This window comes from Parambassis ranga, chromosome 2, assembly GCF_900634625.1.
Source record: "Parambassis ranga chromosome 2, fParRan2.1, whole genome shotgun sequence".
Classification (NCBI taxonomy): domain Eukaryota; kingdom Metazoa; phylum Chordata; class Actinopteri; family Ambassidae; genus Parambassis; species Parambassis ranga.
The window spans coordinates 11,024,142-11,044,018 of NC_041023.1; the positions used below are offsets into that span (position 1 = coordinate 11,024,142).

At 41.4% G+C, this 19,877-nt stretch overlaps 1 protein-coding gene across 3 annotated transcripts; it reads left to right on the forward strand.

Moving 5' to 3' along the window:
* Positions 1-1,543: 1,543 nt before the first annotated feature.
* On the forward strand, positions 1,544-19,568 carry zbtb10 (zinc finger and BTB domain containing 10). 3 transcript variants are annotated; one of them, XM_028421979.1, is made up of 6 exons: positions 7,400-7,417; positions 8,799-8,842; positions 8,964-9,993; positions 13,529-13,594; positions 15,524-15,699; positions 16,432-19,568. In XM_028421979.1, exons 3-6 carry the CDS (start codon positions 8,967-8,969, stop codon positions 16,711-16,713), a joined length of 1,551 nt encoding a protein of 516 aa, XP_028277780.1. In that variant the 5' UTR covers positions 7,400-7,417; positions 8,799-8,842; positions 8,964-8,966; the 3' UTR covers positions 16,714-19,568. The 3 variants fall into 3 exon arrangements, with proteins under 3 accessions (XP_028277762.1, XP_028277770.1, XP_028277780.1); XM_028421961.1 differs by lacking the exons at positions 7,400-7,417; positions 8,799-8,842 and adding an exon at positions 1,544-2,465 and having other exon boundaries at positions 16,432-17,651; XM_028421969.1 differs by lacking the exons at positions 7,400-7,417; positions 8,799-8,842; positions 13,529-13,594 and adding an exon at positions 1,544-2,465 and having other exon boundaries at positions 16,432-17,651.
* Positions 19,569-19,877: the final 309 nt, after the last annotated feature.

Consider the following 19,877-nt stretch of genomic DNA (forward strand, 5'->3'; position numbering starts at 1 on the left):
CACGACAGGGACATGTCATTATTTCAGTGTTTTCTTCTACTGTACTGCACAAACATATATGAATAAGAAATATTGTATAAATATAAAATTATAGTGTATGACGTAGAAGTGATCGGTTTTATGTACAGCTTAGATCTCTTGTTTTAAGTCCAACATGCATGCTTAATGTTTGCAAGTTTTCCTCCTCATACATTTCAAGGGGTTAACTTTAATGAGGAGATACACTTTATTGATCCCGCAGTGGGAAATTGTTATGTTACAGCAGCAAGAATAGAATTATTAAAATAGAATTATTCAAAATAAAGAGAGTTAAAGCCTGCTGACAGGTTAGCTTAGCAATTCCACCAATATATGTATTTTAACAGTAAGTAAAGTATGTAAGTAAAAATGTCTTTATTCACTGATGTCTTCTGGGCTCGCCTATTTGGTTCATACCTGACAGAATACCGTGGCTGAAATGTTAATAGTATTTTAAATTAGCTTTATTTCATTTGTAATATAGACAAGTTGACAGACAACGCTTGTGAGAAAATAGACACACTAATTGTACACAGCATGCCTTATCACCCCCTTGGGAACATACCCATTACGGCTAGATATACAATCCCCCTCCTTATTGTAATCAAAACCTGAGTTAAATCCCAGTCTTGTTCACACATTGTGTGCAAAGCCCTTAATTGGAAACTATACACCCAACTATGTCAAGCATCACACACGCAAACACACACAAAGACAGTGCCAGGAACGCTCACATGAAAGAGTGCCACCTGCTGGGCCCCATTCTGATGACAAGGATCAGACACAAACGGGAGAAACGTGATGATAGAGTACTTCACTCCAGGCTATAACAAGTCAGCAGTCTCTAGAGGATGACAGTTTCACATCAGAACCCATCACATGACTTCAGTAGGTCACACATTATTGCACCTGTTTCTTTGCTTTTGAATTAAAAATAAAATCTAGACTCCAATGGTATTAATTAATCATATAACTTATATATTGTACTGTGTGCACTGTTTTCTACTCCTGTCCTTTAAAAAACAAGCAGTTATATTGCTACAATGAAGTATTAATTAATGTAATACAAAATGCAAATATTACAATTACCAGATATATTGAAACATAAAAATGTGTGTAAATGAATAATAAATAAGTTCATTGATGAGGGCATTCTAATATACATTTTATACACTTGTGTATTTCTATATATCTTTGATCATATATACATATTTTTCTTAATTAAAAAAACACTTGAAAAAGTACTTTGCAAAAAAAATGCAAAGTAAAGAATTTCTATAAAAATAATATAACAGGAATATCATGGTAACCCCGCTTATTACAAGGACTACAGTGAGGCACACAACTCGACATTTATGGGCTGAGAAAATAGGCAAAAATCAAAAGATAGAACGCATCCAGAAAATGGGTGCAGTCTTAAAACACAAAAGACCCCTTGCTGGTCCACAGCACCCCCATCTTCCTTTAAAAGCCGCCCCCTCCCTCTTCAACCCCCCTTTCTCCAGTCGAGGTGCATTGTGGGGAGGAAAGTCGTTGCCATTCGACCTCTGCGGGGCCTGCGCGGACGCAGCGAGAACCCTGAAATTCATTATGCGTTTAAAACCTTTATTTATTTCCGCATAACCTACATACTCTCACCGGGAGGGCCAAGCGGAGAAAAGAAACGACGACGGTCCATCTCTTTCGGAAAATACATCGTTTACAAATAAACTGTTTTTTGACGGAGGGAGATACTGTTGAGAAAGAGAAGATTCTAATATATATTAAGAAAAATGTCCGGTGAGAGAAACCGCAGGTCGTTGGCTTTCCGAGGAGGTGGATTAGCTGGGTTAACGGGTTCCAGCGGTAGCGGTGGGGGGAACTGTAACAGCTGGGAGGCCCCGGCCTGTCAAGACCGACATTTTAACGGGAATAGGGCAGATCAAGAGGAGGACAGGGATCTGGGGGCAAAAGGACCGTCGCAGAAGAGAGTGGAGGGCGCTGGGTCTGTCAGCGATAGCACGGAACCCGAAGCGGAGGAGGAAGAGGACCCGGAAGAGGGCAACTGGGCAGCAGGGGACGGCGACGATCGTGTCGGCTCGGTGGAAGGGGGGGACGAGTCCAGAGAAGGGAGTAGTTGGTCGGCTGGGAACGGTCCTAACAACGCCGACGGCCAGGAGTCGGGAAGCCAAGCGAAGGGAGGCGAGATAGGATCCAGGAAATCTGGGGTTGAGATGAGACCGCAGACGCTGCTTCAGAAACACTCACTGTTCCACGCTTCGTGGTTACAAGAATTTCCCTGGCTCAAATTTTGCCAGGAGACGGGACTCATGTCTTGTTCCTGGTGTCACAACATTGCCACTAAAAACAGCGACGAGCTTGTCAAAGGGAGTCGCAACTACAAACGGGCCTTGCTGCTGAGACATCACCTGTCTTCTGAGCACGGGAGGAATGACCCCACCAAACAGGTAACGTTAGCTCCATTTATGACACTTTCGCTTAGTTAACTACGTAACATTGAATACCTGTCAACTATCATCACCTCATGTGGCATTTTCTGCTTTATTAACCGATCATAATGGCTGTTTCTATAACTTTTAAAAGACAGCGAAGAGAAAAATAGGCTCTTACTTAAGCTTTACAATCCCCTCTCCTGGCTAATTAGTTAGCATCAGCCTGCTAACCTGTGCTAACAACTAGCCTAGCTTACTAGCCGCTTGTAGCTTTCCTGACTCGCCGGAGGTAGATGGGCACTGGCTGCGGTGGAAAGCCCCTAGCAAGTCTAGGAAGTAAGAACATTGCAAAACTGAACTACTTGTAAGTGTAGGGGACACGGACCGATGATTAATTTCTCCTGTAAAATGTGTGTCAACTCACCAGTCAAGTGACACGACCTGCTCCTGTATGACACCTGCTAGCTATTTTCACTCGGGAGGCTTTGTCTTAAATTGAGCAGGTAATTAAAAAATGAACAAGTCGGTGGCAGTGATATTGACTATCTTGTTAAGTGCACACTGTACAGAAAACCACCTTTTGATGCATCAGCAGTAGTCTTGATTGCTAGCTCGCTAGAGGTCACACAACTGCAAGGGCTCGACCCCGGCAGCCTTTGGGGAACCGCACCCCTACCCAACCCCCCGCCTCTCGGCCACTATTGCTGCCTCACAGTCCCGGGTGACCTCTGGCGCATTTCTTCCTCCTCCCTTTAGGGAGCTAAATTAGAGGCATTGTGCTAGAATGACCCCCCAAAATCCATAGAGGGTGTCACTTGCAGGGCTGGACAAGAAGAGTAGAGTAAATCATGTTGCCCGGAGCCTGACAGCTTGCACACCCTGGAGCAGCCTTTTGAATAGATTTGAATGAATGCAATACATTTCAGCAATAGAATGACACAGCAGCACCTGAACCTGTCATCCTTGTGTGTAGATTGATGGAACCAGAGGTGTTTTGCAGGAAATCTTGTAATTACAGCCTCATCCTGTATGTACAAGACTGAAACCATATATTACTCATTGGAAATTAGAGCTCTTTATTTAATTTGCATGCCAGTGAGGTTAGCCTTATAAGAGTTGGTACAAATTTATTGGGGCTATCAGTATATTGAATTGTGTTAATTAAAAGCTCTCAAGGCAGTTTTATAATTGAACTATGTCTTTATTGATGTGCAGTGTATCTTTTTATTGGTTCATTAGATTTTATTGCAATGTAGGCAATATGGTACTCTTTCAGTGACCTCATATAAACAGGGATAGCAGATTTACCCAAGTCAAAGGGCATTTTCCCCATTAGTCCAATTACAGTATAAATACTTTACTCCTACTACATTGCCACATTCTACCCTATATCCTGGCAATAGTCTGAGCTGTCATGGGATGTAGAGCGGGGTGCTATTTGACTCTAATTTGTGAGCGAAGAGGATTTCACTACTACATTTAGTTCCTTCCTTTGTACACGCAATCACTAATCAGAATGACTTAAAGTGATCCACTAACTTGTACACATCTCTAATTGGTAAGGAGAGCAGTAGGAGTGGATTAGGGGCTTGGTGTGGCTTTTCCCTAGCAACAAGGACCCCAGATACCGCATTGAGAGGTTATCCAAGCTATTTCCTCATGGAAGGATAGAGCTGGGATGATCAGCCCCATGGCTGTGTTATTGTGGAAATTATTTTTTTCCCCAGAACTATTTTTTTTTTTTACTTTTTTAGCATTGTGTTAATGTTTTTTTAATTAATTTTTAATAATTCTTGTAAGGCTTGACTTGAATAAATATAACCTTCATGTGTACAATTTTGCTGAAATAATATGTTACACTGTGAGCAAGGCTGCAATGTGAGGCAGCACATTAAAGGGGAATTATTGTGTTATAAGGCAATGTCTTGTTCTATTCACCCATTCCTGATGTTAGTCAGGCCTCTACTGCATTCGTTAAAGCTAACTCAATTAGCCCTAGCACACCAGGGCAGCTGCTGTAAATGTGGGTATCCTTGGAGAAGGGGGCTGTTGTCCTTAATTCTCTAGATGCTGCCTTGTGCTTGCATTGTTCCCTGAGCTCACTGGTAAAGGGTTAAAAAAATGTAGGTTATTGGTTTTGTAAGATCACATACGAAGAACTGATATAATTTAGTTTTACTGTCTCAATTTTTTCCTTATGACAGGAAATATATGGCACGGGGCTGCCAACCCACATTGGTCAACCTGTCATGGCTTATAGGAAAAACTATTCTACCACTGTAGTACCAGGCACATTAAATTGCATGCATACATTGTATGTTTGTTTTAGAAAACTGGTTTTGGTTTCAGTTTTCCACAGTAAGCCTCACAATACATTCACTCCTTCTGTTGTAGCACACACATCTGGTCTTTTTGTTCTTTATTTAACATCATAACATATTTTCACCAAATATCAGGATAAGGGTCACGTGTGTTATGAGTTGTAGCTCCTTGATTTGATGTTGCTGCAGTAAAATAATACAGCCTTTACAAGCACTTTTTAACTCCATATTTTAGTTAAGACAAACACCACATATTGTTAGTGAGTATCCCCAAACGGGGAGACTGACCCACCCACTGCGGCCTGATGCCAGGCAGATAGATAGGGATGTTTATTAGGGGCCACAGGTCAGGGGAATGGGTGGGGTGGAGCCAGAGGGAGAATTCTTCTCGTTGAATCTGTCAGTGACACCCCCCTACCAGCTCTTCAGCATTGTTAGGAGGCAGGGAGACACTCAGTGCAGCCCTCCCACACCTTGGGCCAAATGCACACTGCGGTATTGTTCTAGCATCTGGGGACAGACAGGCTGTTTGGGTAGGGGGTGGGGGGAGCTGAGTGAAGGATACAGTAGATGTAGGGATTTGGTGATGGCCTCAGGGCTGGGCTGGTCATGGGACTGAGTTGATGGTGGTGGAGAGGGGATGGAAGCAAACGTGTGCATAAAAGGTAAACAAAAACTGGCTCCAGTGGGTCATTATGTTGCATAAGGACAGTGTTGTATCACATGATCTGTTTGAGGTGTGTCTGAAGGTTTGTCATGGATCTGGTGGCCTCGGGGCTTTGGGATTTGTTTGGGTTTGTGGTTTGTTTTGTTGAAGTACACGTTTCTCCAAGTTTCTAGCTTTTCAACTGTGCAGCCAGTGCATCAATAGCTTTATGACCATCTTGGTTTGTTTAATCCACCTGTAAATCAGCCGTTATTGGCAATGCACCTTTGATTTTGAAACATTCATTTTTTACTTAGATCAAAGGATTCTTCTTCTCCAACAGCCTCTTGGATTCAGTACTGTCTTTCTTTCTCGCATGCCTTACGCCCCTGCCATCTCTGGCTCAAATAAAAACCTAGCCACGTCATGGCTTAAGGGGGGGAACAATATTGTCCCCACATTCTGTCTTGGCTCAGGCTGGTTTGGCCTCCAGCATTTGCTGTGCAGGGTTGAGCTGCTGGTTCTCTAAGCTCCCAGCTCACACGTGGCACATCTGGAGAAAGGATGATGCTGCTGATGAGGCCAATATGAAGCAACGTATCCAGTACCAGGCTGTCCTAGCTAGGTGCACACACAGGCAGCACATATGAGTTCTCAGATCTTAAGCAGGATAAAAGCTCTGGGGAGTCATGACCTTTGTGGGTGGAATGGCTGATTGGTTGAGCCGATAAAAACTACTAAAAATGTTTAAACGCCTTGTTGTTGCCAGGAATTTACCTTTCTGTGTAATGTTCAGCATCATGTAAAACGAGGTTGGCACAAAAGATTATTTTTTTTATTTCTTTCACTTTGATTTCTGTTGAATGAATGATGTTTGAGCACTGTTTCGAATATGTTAATACATTATTGCTAGATCATTGCTAATCGGAGCTGGAATGGATAAATATCCATGACTACAGCAGTCATTTGACCTAGTAATAAAGGCCAGTTATACCTTTTCCCTCAGAAGACAAACGTGAGATGTTAGTGTTGGTTAAATTCTTAATGGCTTTGCTGTTAACTCCTATTTTTTTAATTGTTTTTAATGCATCATTTTGCTGCAATGTGCAAGTGGAAAGATTGTTCTGTCTAAATGTATTAAAAGAGGGGAACACTTGGCAACGACAAAGCAGGAAAAACAGTGTGAGCCCTGACAATCTTGAAAGCATATCTGATTCCTCTTGCCGTGATAGCTCTCCTAACCCTTCACCACACCAATATATTCCACTATAGTACACTGCGTGATGACCATATCTCTCCAGAGGCTTTGATGTGTATATCATGGAATAATTTTTCTCCCTCTCTCCTCATCCTCTTAGCCTCACCCACATGCACCATGGCTCCTTTCTATGCTTGTGAGTGGGAGCTGCAGTGTAATAAGAGAGTGAGTGCAGTCTTTTCACAAAGGCCCACAGTGAGTGGACAATAAGCCTCGGGGAGAACATGGACTATTGTGGAGGCTAAAACGGGGTGACCCAACTCCTTCTCTATGGCGCTTGTTCTCTGTCCCCCTCTGCTCCACATTTTCTCCTCCGCCCAAGGTTTTGCTCTCAATCTCTGCTTCGTGCTCTTGTATTCTTTTTGTTTCAATCTGTGTTATAGGCTGTGCACTACCCATTTCTTGTGTTCTGTCAAGGTCTGTCTCTACAATGTGACTCTTGACGCTCTTGTATTTTCTGCTTTTGCATCCTCTATTTATTTTCTGTGGTCTGCAAAGCATATCCACCCCTTCTATCTTCCCTCACTCTGCCTCTTATTTTATCCCCCCCTCCCTCTCTCTCCATCTCTCCCCTTCCAGCTGTGGCAAAGGATGATAAGCCCCCCATACTGGCCTGTGTGCCCAGGCTGCCCTGGACAAGAGCTGCTGTGTGGCGGGAGTAGGGGTTGTGGGTGGGGGCTGGGTGGGGACCTCAGAGAAATGGATTTAATCTGAATTACTCGAGCTGAAACCCCAGCTGTGTGTATGTGTAGGCAGCTTGGTTTCTGTGTACTTGTGTGTGTACGTGCATATGTGTGTGGAAGAGATGGTAGTGGGTGGGGGCAAAAATGCAGGGCTCGAGCAATGTGAATTATTCTGGATTAGGACATCTGCTGTGCAATTCTAAAATGAGCCAGAGATATATGCCCTGCCTGTGTATTACTTCAACATACTATAACATTACCTCCTCTATATTCCCTGGCATACGCACATTTTTCTTTGTTGTTATTGACCTATGTATTTTGTCTGAGCATGTATTTATTTACCAAACGTCATCCCGCATGGTTTATGTGTGTTGCCATGCGTTTAGCAAACGTGCATCTGCGTGTATACTCCGATCTCTTCTGGTCTGTACCAGGCTGGCGCTTTGCCCTCTTACTCCCCCTCCTCTGCTCCCCCATAAAAGGGGAGGCAGGAGATGGGAGACTGAGGACTGTTCCAGGGTAGTTCTATGATTCTGCCAGTTTCCCTTCTATCCTATCCAACAGCACGGTTTGGATCCTGCTTTGGATAGTTATCAGCCCTCCTTCTGGTCTTATTATGGTCTGTTTCACATTTAGTATCTATATTAAAGACTGGATATATGTCCTGTTTAGAAGCCAAAGGTTTGTGAGATATTGAGTCTTACTTTGCAGTCTAACTAAAAACAGTCTTTATGAGTCATGTAAATGTAGAATGTTTCTAAAACAAAATTCATTTTCTAGTGGTTGAGCAAATTAGGTTTGATATACTTCTGGCAAAATGATGAAACTACTTCCTCCTTGTTGTCTCAAAAGATACTTTTTAACCTAAAAAAAGCCATGATGGTTGTATTATGTCAGAATTATCTGTGCTGCATTCAATTCAACTCAATTTTATTTGTATAGCACCTTTTACAATCAAAGTTGTATCTAGGTGCTCTGCAGATACCCAGAGCTGACCCTGAGCAAGCAAATGCATGTAGGCAGGCATGCATAGATGGCATTCGGAGATGTTTTGTTTTGTTTGCATTTGAGTTGAATCGATAAGCTTTGTAGACAAGCAGTCAATGTGTTGAGGTTTTAAAGGTGTCATGCGCTTCCCTGCATATATGCTCACTTACATCATACATTTATTGTAGGTCTGCTATGAATTATGCATGCCTGAAATAGTGAGTGATGTCTCTTGCATTGTGTTCCTTTTTTCGTTTGCAGCAGTAATTAACGTGACTCTCACAGAATATTTTATTTTTTGTATTAGGAGTGGTTGCATGTAAGTGTGAGGGGGAAAAACATTGCATATTACAGGACTATAAGCTGCTCAGCCGTAAAGTAATACACCCTTATTGCCTCATTTTCACCTCCCCCATTTAAAAGCCTGTCAAACCTGTTTTACCCTTGGGGCAGGTGCAACACTGTCACACCAGGAAAACATAAGGGTGTATGTGTTTGTAAGTGAATTATAGAATGAAAAACCTGTGGAATTATATTTATGCTTGCTAATGCAAATTACTTGTTTGACAGACAAATTTTCTGCAATAATAATCTTCTTCTTTCCTTTTTGCCTAAAAGGAGATGAGGCCCTCAGAGAACACCAGTCCCTCCACTAACTGCTCAGAGGAAGACTACCGCAACAAGGCCAATGAGAACTCCTACTGTTACCAGCTTCTCCAGGAGCTGGACAAGCAACGCAAAAGTGGTATCCTCTGTGACGTCAATATAGTTGTCTCAGGCCAGGTGTTTCGCGCACACAAGAACATCCTGGTAGCAGGCAGCCGCTACTTCAAAACCCTCTACTGTCTGACCAAGAGCGAGGCCCAGGACCAGGCCACTGTCACACATCTTGATGTTGCTGCTGTGCAGGGCTTCTCAGTTATCCTCGACTTTCTTTACTCTGGAAATCTGCTGCTCACAAGCCAAAATGCCATTGAGGTGATGTCTGTTGCCAGTTACCTCCAGATGACTGAAGTTGTACAGTCTTGTCGGGCTTTTATAAAGGATGCCCTAAATATCAGCATCAAGCAAGAGGCTCCAGATTCTGTAGTGGTGGACTACAACAAAAGACAGATGGTGGCCAAAGAGGGGCAAAGAGGGCTAGACCGGAAACCGAGCAACTTCTGGGCCACAAGCATCCTGTCAAAGTTATCAATCAAGGCCAGCAACAACCAAGGAAAGGATGCCATGGAAGAAGATGATGATAATGGCAGGGTGAAGGAGGAGACCAGTGATATAGAGGTGACAGTAGTTGGGAGTGAGGGCTGTGCCCTTGTGACCCCCGGAGCCTCTGGTAGCTGGTCCCACCACAACGACAACTCATCTGATTCAGCAGAAACCAATGAGACACGGGCGGTGAGTGGCCAGACGCAGGTCTTCGTCTGGAACGAACCTGCCACTGGAGGCACCGCTGCAGCACCCGCAGCAATAAAGCGAGAGGCACCAGATGCTGCTGCTGGAAGTGGCCGCAGGAAAAAGCAGACCACCACGCGGCGTTTTGTATACAACTTTCCACCAGAGCCTGAAGAGGGGTTTGATGAGGGGATGTTCATCCAGCCCTCAGCCTCCTACCCAAGAGAAGACTTCTCCTCCCTTTCTGAAAATGCCGGTAAGACACACCTTTACACTTTAACACACCTAAAACACACTCTTGGAACACCTGAGTTATTATAACACATTATGCACTGTTAAATATCAGTGTAGATGACTGCTGGCCATACACTGGTGTTTAATCTGATGTAAGTGAACCATGAAGAATCACTGACTGAAACTTAACTGAAACAGATTCAGGATGTCAGTGATTGATGTCCACTCCTAGATACATAAACCTCACACAAGCACAGTGTTTTCATGCCTGCACCCTTGCACAAATTAAACATACTCTACATGTGTAGTATATACTATTTTTTGGGGTCACCTGGCTTCAAGCAGTATTGCTTGCTGCTGTGGGTATCATTGGTTTGATCACTTATTTTCCCAATCTAGTTGAATACATAATAGATTTAAAGTTTTCAATCAATACCCTGCTGGTTCGCTCTACACGCTTAACAAGCTTTTAACCTGCTGTGCATAGCCAACAAGTGAGTCACTCCTAGCTGTGATCTCCACTAATCACTCCAGAACGGGGGGCTTACGAAAGTTAACGCCCACCTGGAGAGATGAGGGATGTGTGTGAGGAAATATGTTGCCACATCACTGCAGAGACTTGTTTGTAACAAAAGTTATGGGCTTCTCTCCCAGTTTAATGGCTGGAATTTTATGTTGTAGTGATTTTTCACATCAACAGAGAATTTAATTTTTTTTTCAAATCAGTCCTTAGGTACCTTCCGTTCTGTATCTCTTAATCTATCTACTGCTCCCTCCCAACCCTACACACAAAGTGTAGAGCTTCTGCTAATCCCTTCTCCTATCTCCAGTCTTCTCCTTCTGTTGGTCCTATTTAGCATGGCACTCCATGAAACCATAATGATATCACATATTAAGTAGAGTGTTCTGGGTAGGGGGAGGGGCAATGTGTGAGGCTCATAGTGTGTGTAGAAATGGAGACAGAATCACATTTTGTGTGTGTGTGTGTGTGTGTGTGTGTGGGAGGAAGAAACCCTCCCTGATGCAGGATAATGAAGAAAGCAGGGGAAACATTGCTTCCCCCAGGCTTCCCTGAATGCGCTTGAATGCTCTTAGTACCTCCAACTCCTCCTAGAGCTCTTTAATGCATGCACGTAGTGTTTCAGGGTGTTGTAACAGCCCAGAGAGACTTGCTTAAGGTGTTCAACCTTCTTATATCCACACACCTTTTGTTGCTTAGCTCTGTCTCTTTTTAATGTATACTACTTTGACAAATAGATCTGGTTATGACTTCAACTAGGTTGTTAGTCAAATTAAAAGGACTCAAGGCAGCTGTTAAGCCTTTGTTGTTTCAACCCAAACATCAGACTCCGTCAGCTATATATGTGTTGACAGTTAAATAATTCGCTGCTGTATTAAAGAACAGTGAAAGTCTGTTGTCAAACAGCGGAGGTTGGTGGTGTGGTGTCCAGAGAATTTAAGGGGGAATGTGCAACAAATTGTCCTGGTAATGTTTGATGTTGAAGTGAGGTGTTTTAAGCTGTCAAAAGGAACATGTGAAGTTGAATTTTTTTCTGTGGCTAGATTATCGGTGCAGTCATATAGCACATGCTGTTTTTCAGTTCCCATTTTTTTTTAACATTTTCTGAGTTCCTTTTAAAGAGTAGTGCTTTACACAGTACTGAATAGAGTGGAGTTTAATTTTAAGTGTCATTGCAAAGAAATGTAGTTATATGACAGATGTTTTTCCACTGCAGGAATCGTGTGAACATTTACATGAACTGCCACCTCATCAAATCATACAGAGCTGTTTTTTCCCAGTTCTGAATAAATTTATCTGTAAACGATATTCAGTATTTTCCATTTTTACATGTATTTCTTGTAAGTTGCTGGCTGTATTAGAGCATGCAGTGCTTCCAGAGCTGGGGCAACTCAAAACCATATTAATGCCATTTTCACCCCAATGGTCCAGTACCATTTATGAACAGACAGCTATTTGTCTCTTTGTGACAGTGTTTCTCACAGGCTCACTCTACATTGTACTTACTGCTGTCGTCAGATAGAATGAACAATCTCAACAACGCCCCACCTCTGATAAACCTGTATTCCCCTTGCAAAACATTTTGAATTGATAAGGCTGCTCTCCGAAGCAGTGAAATGTCTTCAAGGAGCTCTGACAAGTCCAGGTAACTTGCCTCAACCTTGAATTAAAATGATCTGGATGATTGAGAATCTTCATTATCATACACTGTAATAAACTGCAGACACACCAAAAGGTAAGATGCAGTTACATCTTACCTTTTGGTGTGTTAATAGTCTCTAAGACTAGACAGCCCTACTCACTGCATTTGCTTAAATACATCTCAGTCTGTGAAGAGTCATCCAGTAATCATTGCAAACCCACAGTGATGTCACGGTCTTAGTTTTCACGTTGCTTCAGTTTGATCTGTGCAGTCATGCTTCATGGAGTGCAGTGGCATTTTCTTTGTTGTTGTTGTTTTTTTAGAAGTACAACAGGTAGGATCAGAATTGTTGGCATTGCACCTCTCGGGGATTGGAATTGTTGTTGGTGGTGTTAAAAATGACAGATGTTAACATTGCAATGGGGTGACTTGTGATCATGTAACAAATAAGAACCCTAAAACAAACCCAATGTTTTTGGTGACTAAATCTCACCGAACAGCGAATGGGAAGGAAAGTGAAATGATCAAATACGGGACATCAATCGGTCTCTTGGGTATAAATCGTAACCACATTTACTATCAAGGCTTTTACCATTTATGCGTGACGATATGTTGGTAGATGTAGTTTAAAGTCACGGGTCAGCCAGTGAAGAATAAAAACTGTTAAAAGGTAGAAGCGAGGCTAAACATACTTTACCAATGCTGTCTGGTGTTACAGAGCTCGCAGCCAGCACTCATGGCCAGTAAATTCTTGGGTGTTCCCCAAACAAACCTGTTGGATTGTTTAAAGGGTGGGTGCTGTACAGAGCAGGTGAAGTGCATTTGCATGTGCACTACTCGCTGTTGAAGCGCACACAAACACACCCACGCACAATAAACCCCCCTCAATCCCTGAGAGGTGCAAAGCCACCCGGGGCAGTCCCTTCTTTCCCTAATCCACTCTAATGCACCAGGGCTGTCCTCACTATTCCAAATATTGACCCAGGGAGAATGGACACACACATTCACGCTCACACACACAAGGGAGTGTCTTTAATGGGTTGTAAGCGCCAATGCTATAGGAACCAGACACTCATGCACCCACAGGTGCTCACACAAGTGCGTACAAAAGCCGAGTGTAAGATGAGCTGCTGTGAAGGCTTGACTCCGTCATCCTCTAATTAACCCCTTCTCTGTGGGAGCCCTGGCTTTGGGAACACTCTGCTTTACATACAGGAAGAACCTGTGTGTCTGTGTGTTTATTTGCTTATATTGTTCACTTGAAACCTTTGTTTGTGTGGGGGGTGGTGAGTTGTGTACCCAGGACATTGTGAGGTGTGCACACCCCCAGGCTCTCAACCACCTCTCATCTCTCTTTCTCCCTCTTGCTCCTCTTGTCCCCTCCCCCTTTCCCAGAGTTGGCCAATCAGATCCAGTATAGCATCATCCAAGACTTACAGCAAGGGGAGTCCTGGGAGAATGGTAAGATGCCACACTCACTAGACTAATATGCATCTTCAAATGAGTGTGTGCAGTCTATTTAACATATCAGCAGATACACAACGTTTTTCAGTTTAAGGACTCATGCTCAGACAGTTTTGTGACACGCTTCTCCAGTAAAAGTTTCCTGTATTGTCCAGACACTTTACCCACATAGTGCAAAGAGAATTGTCTTTCCACAGCAGAACAGATGCTCCCATAGGTTTAAGCAAATTAGTCCACCAACATTTTGAAGGTGCGACTGACTCTTTTTCCCTATGCAAAAATGTAAAACAAAGCCTGGACTTTGTTGTTGGTGGTTGTGGGCCCACTAGTCTGAAATATCTTGAAGGAAAACAGCTCCTTCGTTCAAGTAATGTATTTGCAGTGGCGCCCAACATTTAGTATACAAAATATATGGATAAAAACTCAAGGAAGGAAAAGTGAAGGAAGAATTTTATTCTAGTTTCCAGGAGCTCCTGCAAATTTACATCTGTGTCCCAGCTGTGAATACCTACTGTTTGTTGGCAGAAGGTCCAAGACCACTGCTCTTACAATTTAATGAAAATGTTATTATCCAAAATTAAGTTAGTTCCTAAAAGTCCCTGCACAGTGTAAAGTGGGTATGGCAAATGAATGGACAAATACATAGATGGATAAAGGGATGAGTGATGCTGCATCCCATTTATTTATTTAATGAATGATTGACTGTACACAGTTATTGCTCATGTAAAGGCAGACGGGTTGAATTAATGGATCAGCTGAAAAGGTATGAAGAACATATAGAACACATAAAGTATGGTAAAGGAAAATCAACTTTAAAGAATAAAACCCCCAAAAAATCCTCCAATCTCAGTTTCTTCTGTAAAGACTTAGTTCTTAATCCTGCCCTCTCCTGTCTTAAAGATATATGACACTTCTGAAGCCTAAATACACACACACACACACACACACACACACACACACACACACACACGCACACACACAAAGAGAGAATAGGCAGGTGACCTGCTTCTCATCAATTCTCCCCACTCCTCCCTCCCTCCCCCCCATAGCAACGTTCCTTGCCAACGCCTCTGTTGTGTGCTCCTTGGTTTAAACAAAAGCATAGGCCCTGCTGCCTCACTCCCCGTCTTTTAACAGAGAAGATCAGGATTGTGTTTGGTGCCTCTTCCAAATCAATACTTGTTTTTTTTGTTGTCGTTAGCCCGGCTTCTCACTACAGTGTTAACATAAGCCCTCCAAGAGGGTTGATTTAGGATAACTATGATACAGTGACATCTGGATTTTCTTTATTTAAGATAACATATTGACATAATAATTAGATACGTATTAGTATTCTTAGCGGATATTTTATGTTTAGTGTATTCATTTTTTTAATTTACTGATCATGAGTCATTTGACCTCATCCGTATTTATATAGTTAGGTATTTCAGTTGCTGCTACATGGAGTCAGTGATAGAGCCCTGCTCCTCCTTTACATTCACTGCAACCTAACATTTGTATCCTTTCTACCATTGCCATGGTGAGACCTGCAACATCATTACGTTGGACTGCAGACAAGCACCGGTTACTTAGCAACGGTCACAGAGAAGGACTGTGAAGTTAACATGGCCGCCACACTAATCATTGTGTCCTTAACAGCTAGCTTTGACTAAATTATTTTTTTTGTGTGCATTAAGGTTTGTATTCTCTGTAATGACCACATCCTAACTCTAAACAGGATATTGATTCCTGACACACCCCTTTACTCATCAGAGAATCTATTGATGGAAATGTAGCTTTTATGATGATTGTCTTTTTCCATCTCAGCCTTATTGGTTTAACATAACACTTCAGTCATGTGAAAGTGTATTCTTGTTATAGAGAAATCTGTCTCTTTACTGACCAGCTTCTGCATGTGCATATTTTTCTCTCTCTCTCTCTACCCAGGTGAGTCCTCACACCTAGCCCTCAATAAGCTTAAGTGCCCCCACTGTAACTACATCGCCAAGCACCGGCGCACGCTCAAGAGGCACCTGATCATCCACTCGGGTGTGCGCTCCTTCAGCTGCGATATCTGTGGCAAGCTGTTCACCCGCCGCGAGCACGTAAAGAGACATTCCCTGGTGAGTTCACATATGCACAGGACGCTCTTCACCGTGTAATGAGCATCCTCCACCTCCTGCCAAACACTGCAATGTTTTGGCCACCTTTGTGATATAACATGCTGTCACGCATGCTGTCTGGTAGCTTTTGCGAAAAGGGAGTGACGGCAAAAGGAGACAATTTTTGCTGTAATCTGCACTTGTATTGTAAGGTCAGTCACGCAGAGGTCGTCTGACATGACGTATGTGACCGCACATCTTGAATAAAAAAAAATTCTCATGCTGGAGGTTATTGTGAGATTGAGCTTTTTTCATGTGAATGAGGTAGATGAAAGTAACACACCCACTTCTGTGAAGTATGCAGTTTACAAAGACCACTCCTTGAGGGGTTGAGGTCTGGCCTTTTTAGGATCTCCTGTGTGCATCACAAGCTCTTTGGAAATGCTGCTTTTATTGCATTGCAAGCTTGACGGATGTACATCCAATCATCATTGTGGGCAATGAATCATGGGAGAGGTTGAAATCTGAGTGGAGTCTTTGCAACCAGTGAAAAGAAGGTTACGTTTAAATCATCACATCACTGTGATGCAGCTGTGTGCAGCTGCTGTATTTAGTCACAGTTCATCTGAGCATGTCAGGGTTAAACAGATTATGACATGTAAATGAAAGTAAACAAGCCTATAAGTCTATAGGGTTTATTGGTAAATATTTAAATGACTTCCAACTCCTTGACCCTCTTGTTATCTCCTACAGGTGCACAAGAAGGACAAAAAATACAAGTGCATGGTGTGCAAGAAGATTTTTATGCTTGCAGCCAGCGTTGGAATCCGTCACGGCTCACGCCGCTATGGCGTGTGTGCGGACTGCGCTGACTCGCACCAGGCCACTCAAGAGGGCCTGGAGGGCATGGAGTTTCCTCGTGATGAAGACTTTGACGGGGAAGAAGGGGAGGACGTGGAGGGGGAGGAGCCTACTGACAACGACCAATCAAATTGGGGGGAGGGCAACAATGGTGCTGCCCCAGAAGAGGACTAAAAATTTTAACAAGCTTGAGAAACAAAAAAAAAAAGTTGATGTTTAATATATATGTATACAAAAACTAGCTGGTAAACAATCAACTCCAAAGTGCTATCAAACCATGAGGTTACTTAATTGTGCAAGTATATGACAAAGGTGGATTTTATATATATATATATATATATATATAAAAAAAAAGCTTTGCTAGAGTGGGAACTCCAAGATGTACAGATGTTATTATTGTTAAAATGTGTCCAACTCTGGGCCCAGCGCCCACAAGAGAACGATTCTGACGAATAATATAATGAATCAGGTTTTTGGTGATGTTTTTTTTTTACTTCCTATTTTTTGGGGGAGAGTTGGGCAGGGTGATGTAGTTTTTGAATTGAGGTAGGCCAATCATCTAAACAAAGTAATGTTAATTATTTAATTTATGAAGAGAGGTTATTTTGGTCTTATCAAATGGTATAATTTTTATTTCTGTTGTTTTTTTCTTTTTGTTTTTGGCGAGCAGAAGCGCAGTGAAGGCTGCTGCCTGCTCATTCTGAAAGTATATTGCTTGGTGCTTGTAGAAATTGAAGAAGAGCATTATTGTCCACAGGAAGATTTAAAGTTTGCTCGATAGATCATGTTTAGACGCGCTAAATATTATATTCTTTTTCTATTTTTTATTTTCTTTTCCTGCACAAATCTTGGAACCAAAAAATCTGTTTTGTGACTCTAATGTATCACAGCCATATTTATGATTAATTTAAGAGGGCTGCGATATTGTGCCAAACAGACAGCACACCAAGATTTAGCAGGAGACAAAAACTACTGAATACGCTTAAAAAAAAAAAAGAAAAAAAAGAAAAGAAAAGAAAGAAAGTAAGACAGACAACACTGGGGTTGTTTTTGAAAAAATGGAAAAAAAGAGAAAGAACAAGGGGAAATGTTATTGCTAGCTTTATACAAATCACGGCGTCACAGTAACACTTTATTAATATTAAACAGAAGCATTTGACTTTCACTTAAAGCTTGAATTTTGCCAAATGATGAAACGTTTGGTGCTGTAATGCTTGTTGCAGAATACTGGACCTACAGGCTATATATGATGTTTATAATCATAAAGCTTAAACTGACTCAGTTATGCATATGTAATCAGCTTAAACTATAGAACACTGTTGTGCTACGGCGACTATCAGGTATGCTTTGCCATTGTTTTTAAGCTTTTTTTATTTAATGCACACACACACACACACACACACACATACACACACACACACATGCCATTTTGTAGAAGTACCGGCTGTACTTGTAAATGACATCTTTAAGGACCTAAGTAGATCATCCATACCTGTTTGTTTATACTTGGTACTGAGGTTAAGGAGGATGCAGAAATCGTGTTTGTTTAAAGACAAAGAACTCCATTTTTCACATCTTAAAAACATACAGAAACGTCATCGATTTAATTTCATATATTTTTTATTTTTTTTTAGGTCTGCCAGGTAGAAAACACTTTGTTCCACAAAAAGTGAAGCTCTATGGCGCCTCATAGACATGCACTTACTTTTGCGTTCATGAAAAGAATTTTCTTTTTATGTTTCTGTGTTTCCCCAAAAAGCGGGTCTGAATGGAACTATATAAAAACCGTTGTCTTTCTTCCAAATGCGCAACTTTTTCTATTAGACGTTTTTTGTTTTGTTTTTATTTTTGTTTTTATTTTTGTTTCTTCGTTATTTAATATTATATATATATTGACTCCAAAATGCAATCAAGACTGTTAATTTTTATTTGTCCAACCAAAATTGTTGTTTTTAATTATTGTTGAAATATAATGTATGAGAAAAGCCAGGTGAATACTTGCTTTAGTGTAGAGAATCCTTGCTCGTGTCTGTAATTGTTGAGATTTTTAAATGTTTTTATTGCTACAGAATCATTCACTTTACCCTAGAAGCATATTTTAATTTTTACTTTTTTCCACAGATGTTTCCTTTTTCTTCCTTTTGTTATCTCATTAAGCACATATTTTCTAAAGAAACACGGATTGTTTGCGGGTTAAAACCTTGGAACAGCAGTATCTGTTCATATGCAGTGGAATATATACAGTATGTACTGAAGTGCTAATGATACAGAAGATGTGTAACTTCCCTTTACGCTCAGTGGAAGAAGATATATTTTAAGTCATAGAGATATTCATCCTCTTTGTGTCACTTTTACCTTCAAATCACTGTGGGAGGGGTTATATACGGATATATATATATATGTGGAGAATATATGAGATAAATATATATATATATATATATATGAAGAATATATTATTTAACTAGTGGATTTACTTAATGGAACGCAGTGACAGTCGGCTAAAAACCTCCTGCCGTGGCGGTTTATTTCCGTGAACTTAAACCCTCCACTTTCTCTCTCTGTTCACGCTTTGTGCTTCATCAACACCATCCTGTTGTCTTGTTTGTTCTTTTGATACTATTTACCATCCTACTGATTTTACTGTAATGAATGAAACTCAAAACTATGATGTATCATTTTAGATTTTATGCTGTATTTGTTATATGGACAAAGATAAAACGAAAAAAAAAATCACAAAAACAAAGCAAAAACACTACAGATGTAAAGCAGAGGTTTTTTTCCCCAGCTGTATTTTTTTACGCTGTTGCAAAAGGTTGTATTTTTCAATTTCTCTCGAACTTTTAACAGTGATGCAAAACTCGGGCCGCACCTCAGTGCCCTCCGAACACAAAGCAGATTCAGGTTACTCTTTTTACGTTTTTATCAAAGGTTTTCAAAGATGGAACTACATTCTCCTTTTTTCTGTCTGAATTGTACTACTGTTCCTCTCTATACTACATTTTAAGAATAAATCTTTGATATTGCTTTAACAATTTTGTCATCTTATTTTCCTACAGTGAGACCTAGATGCACTTCTGAACAAGTTTATTTATAAGAAGTAACAACAGGCAAGGAACAGTAGGCTGTCATTCCTTGTGGGGAGATGGTATTTACTGCACCCTGTGCAGCTTCAGGTCATGCCAGGTCAGCAGTTTACTGTGTTTGTGTTTTTCCTTCTCACAATAAACTGATAAATTTCTGGAAAAATGACCAAAAAATACTGCTGGCAGTTGATCCATTTACAGTTAGTCAGGTGTGCTCAGATTTATTCTGGAGTTCTGCCCAGAAATGCTTTGAAT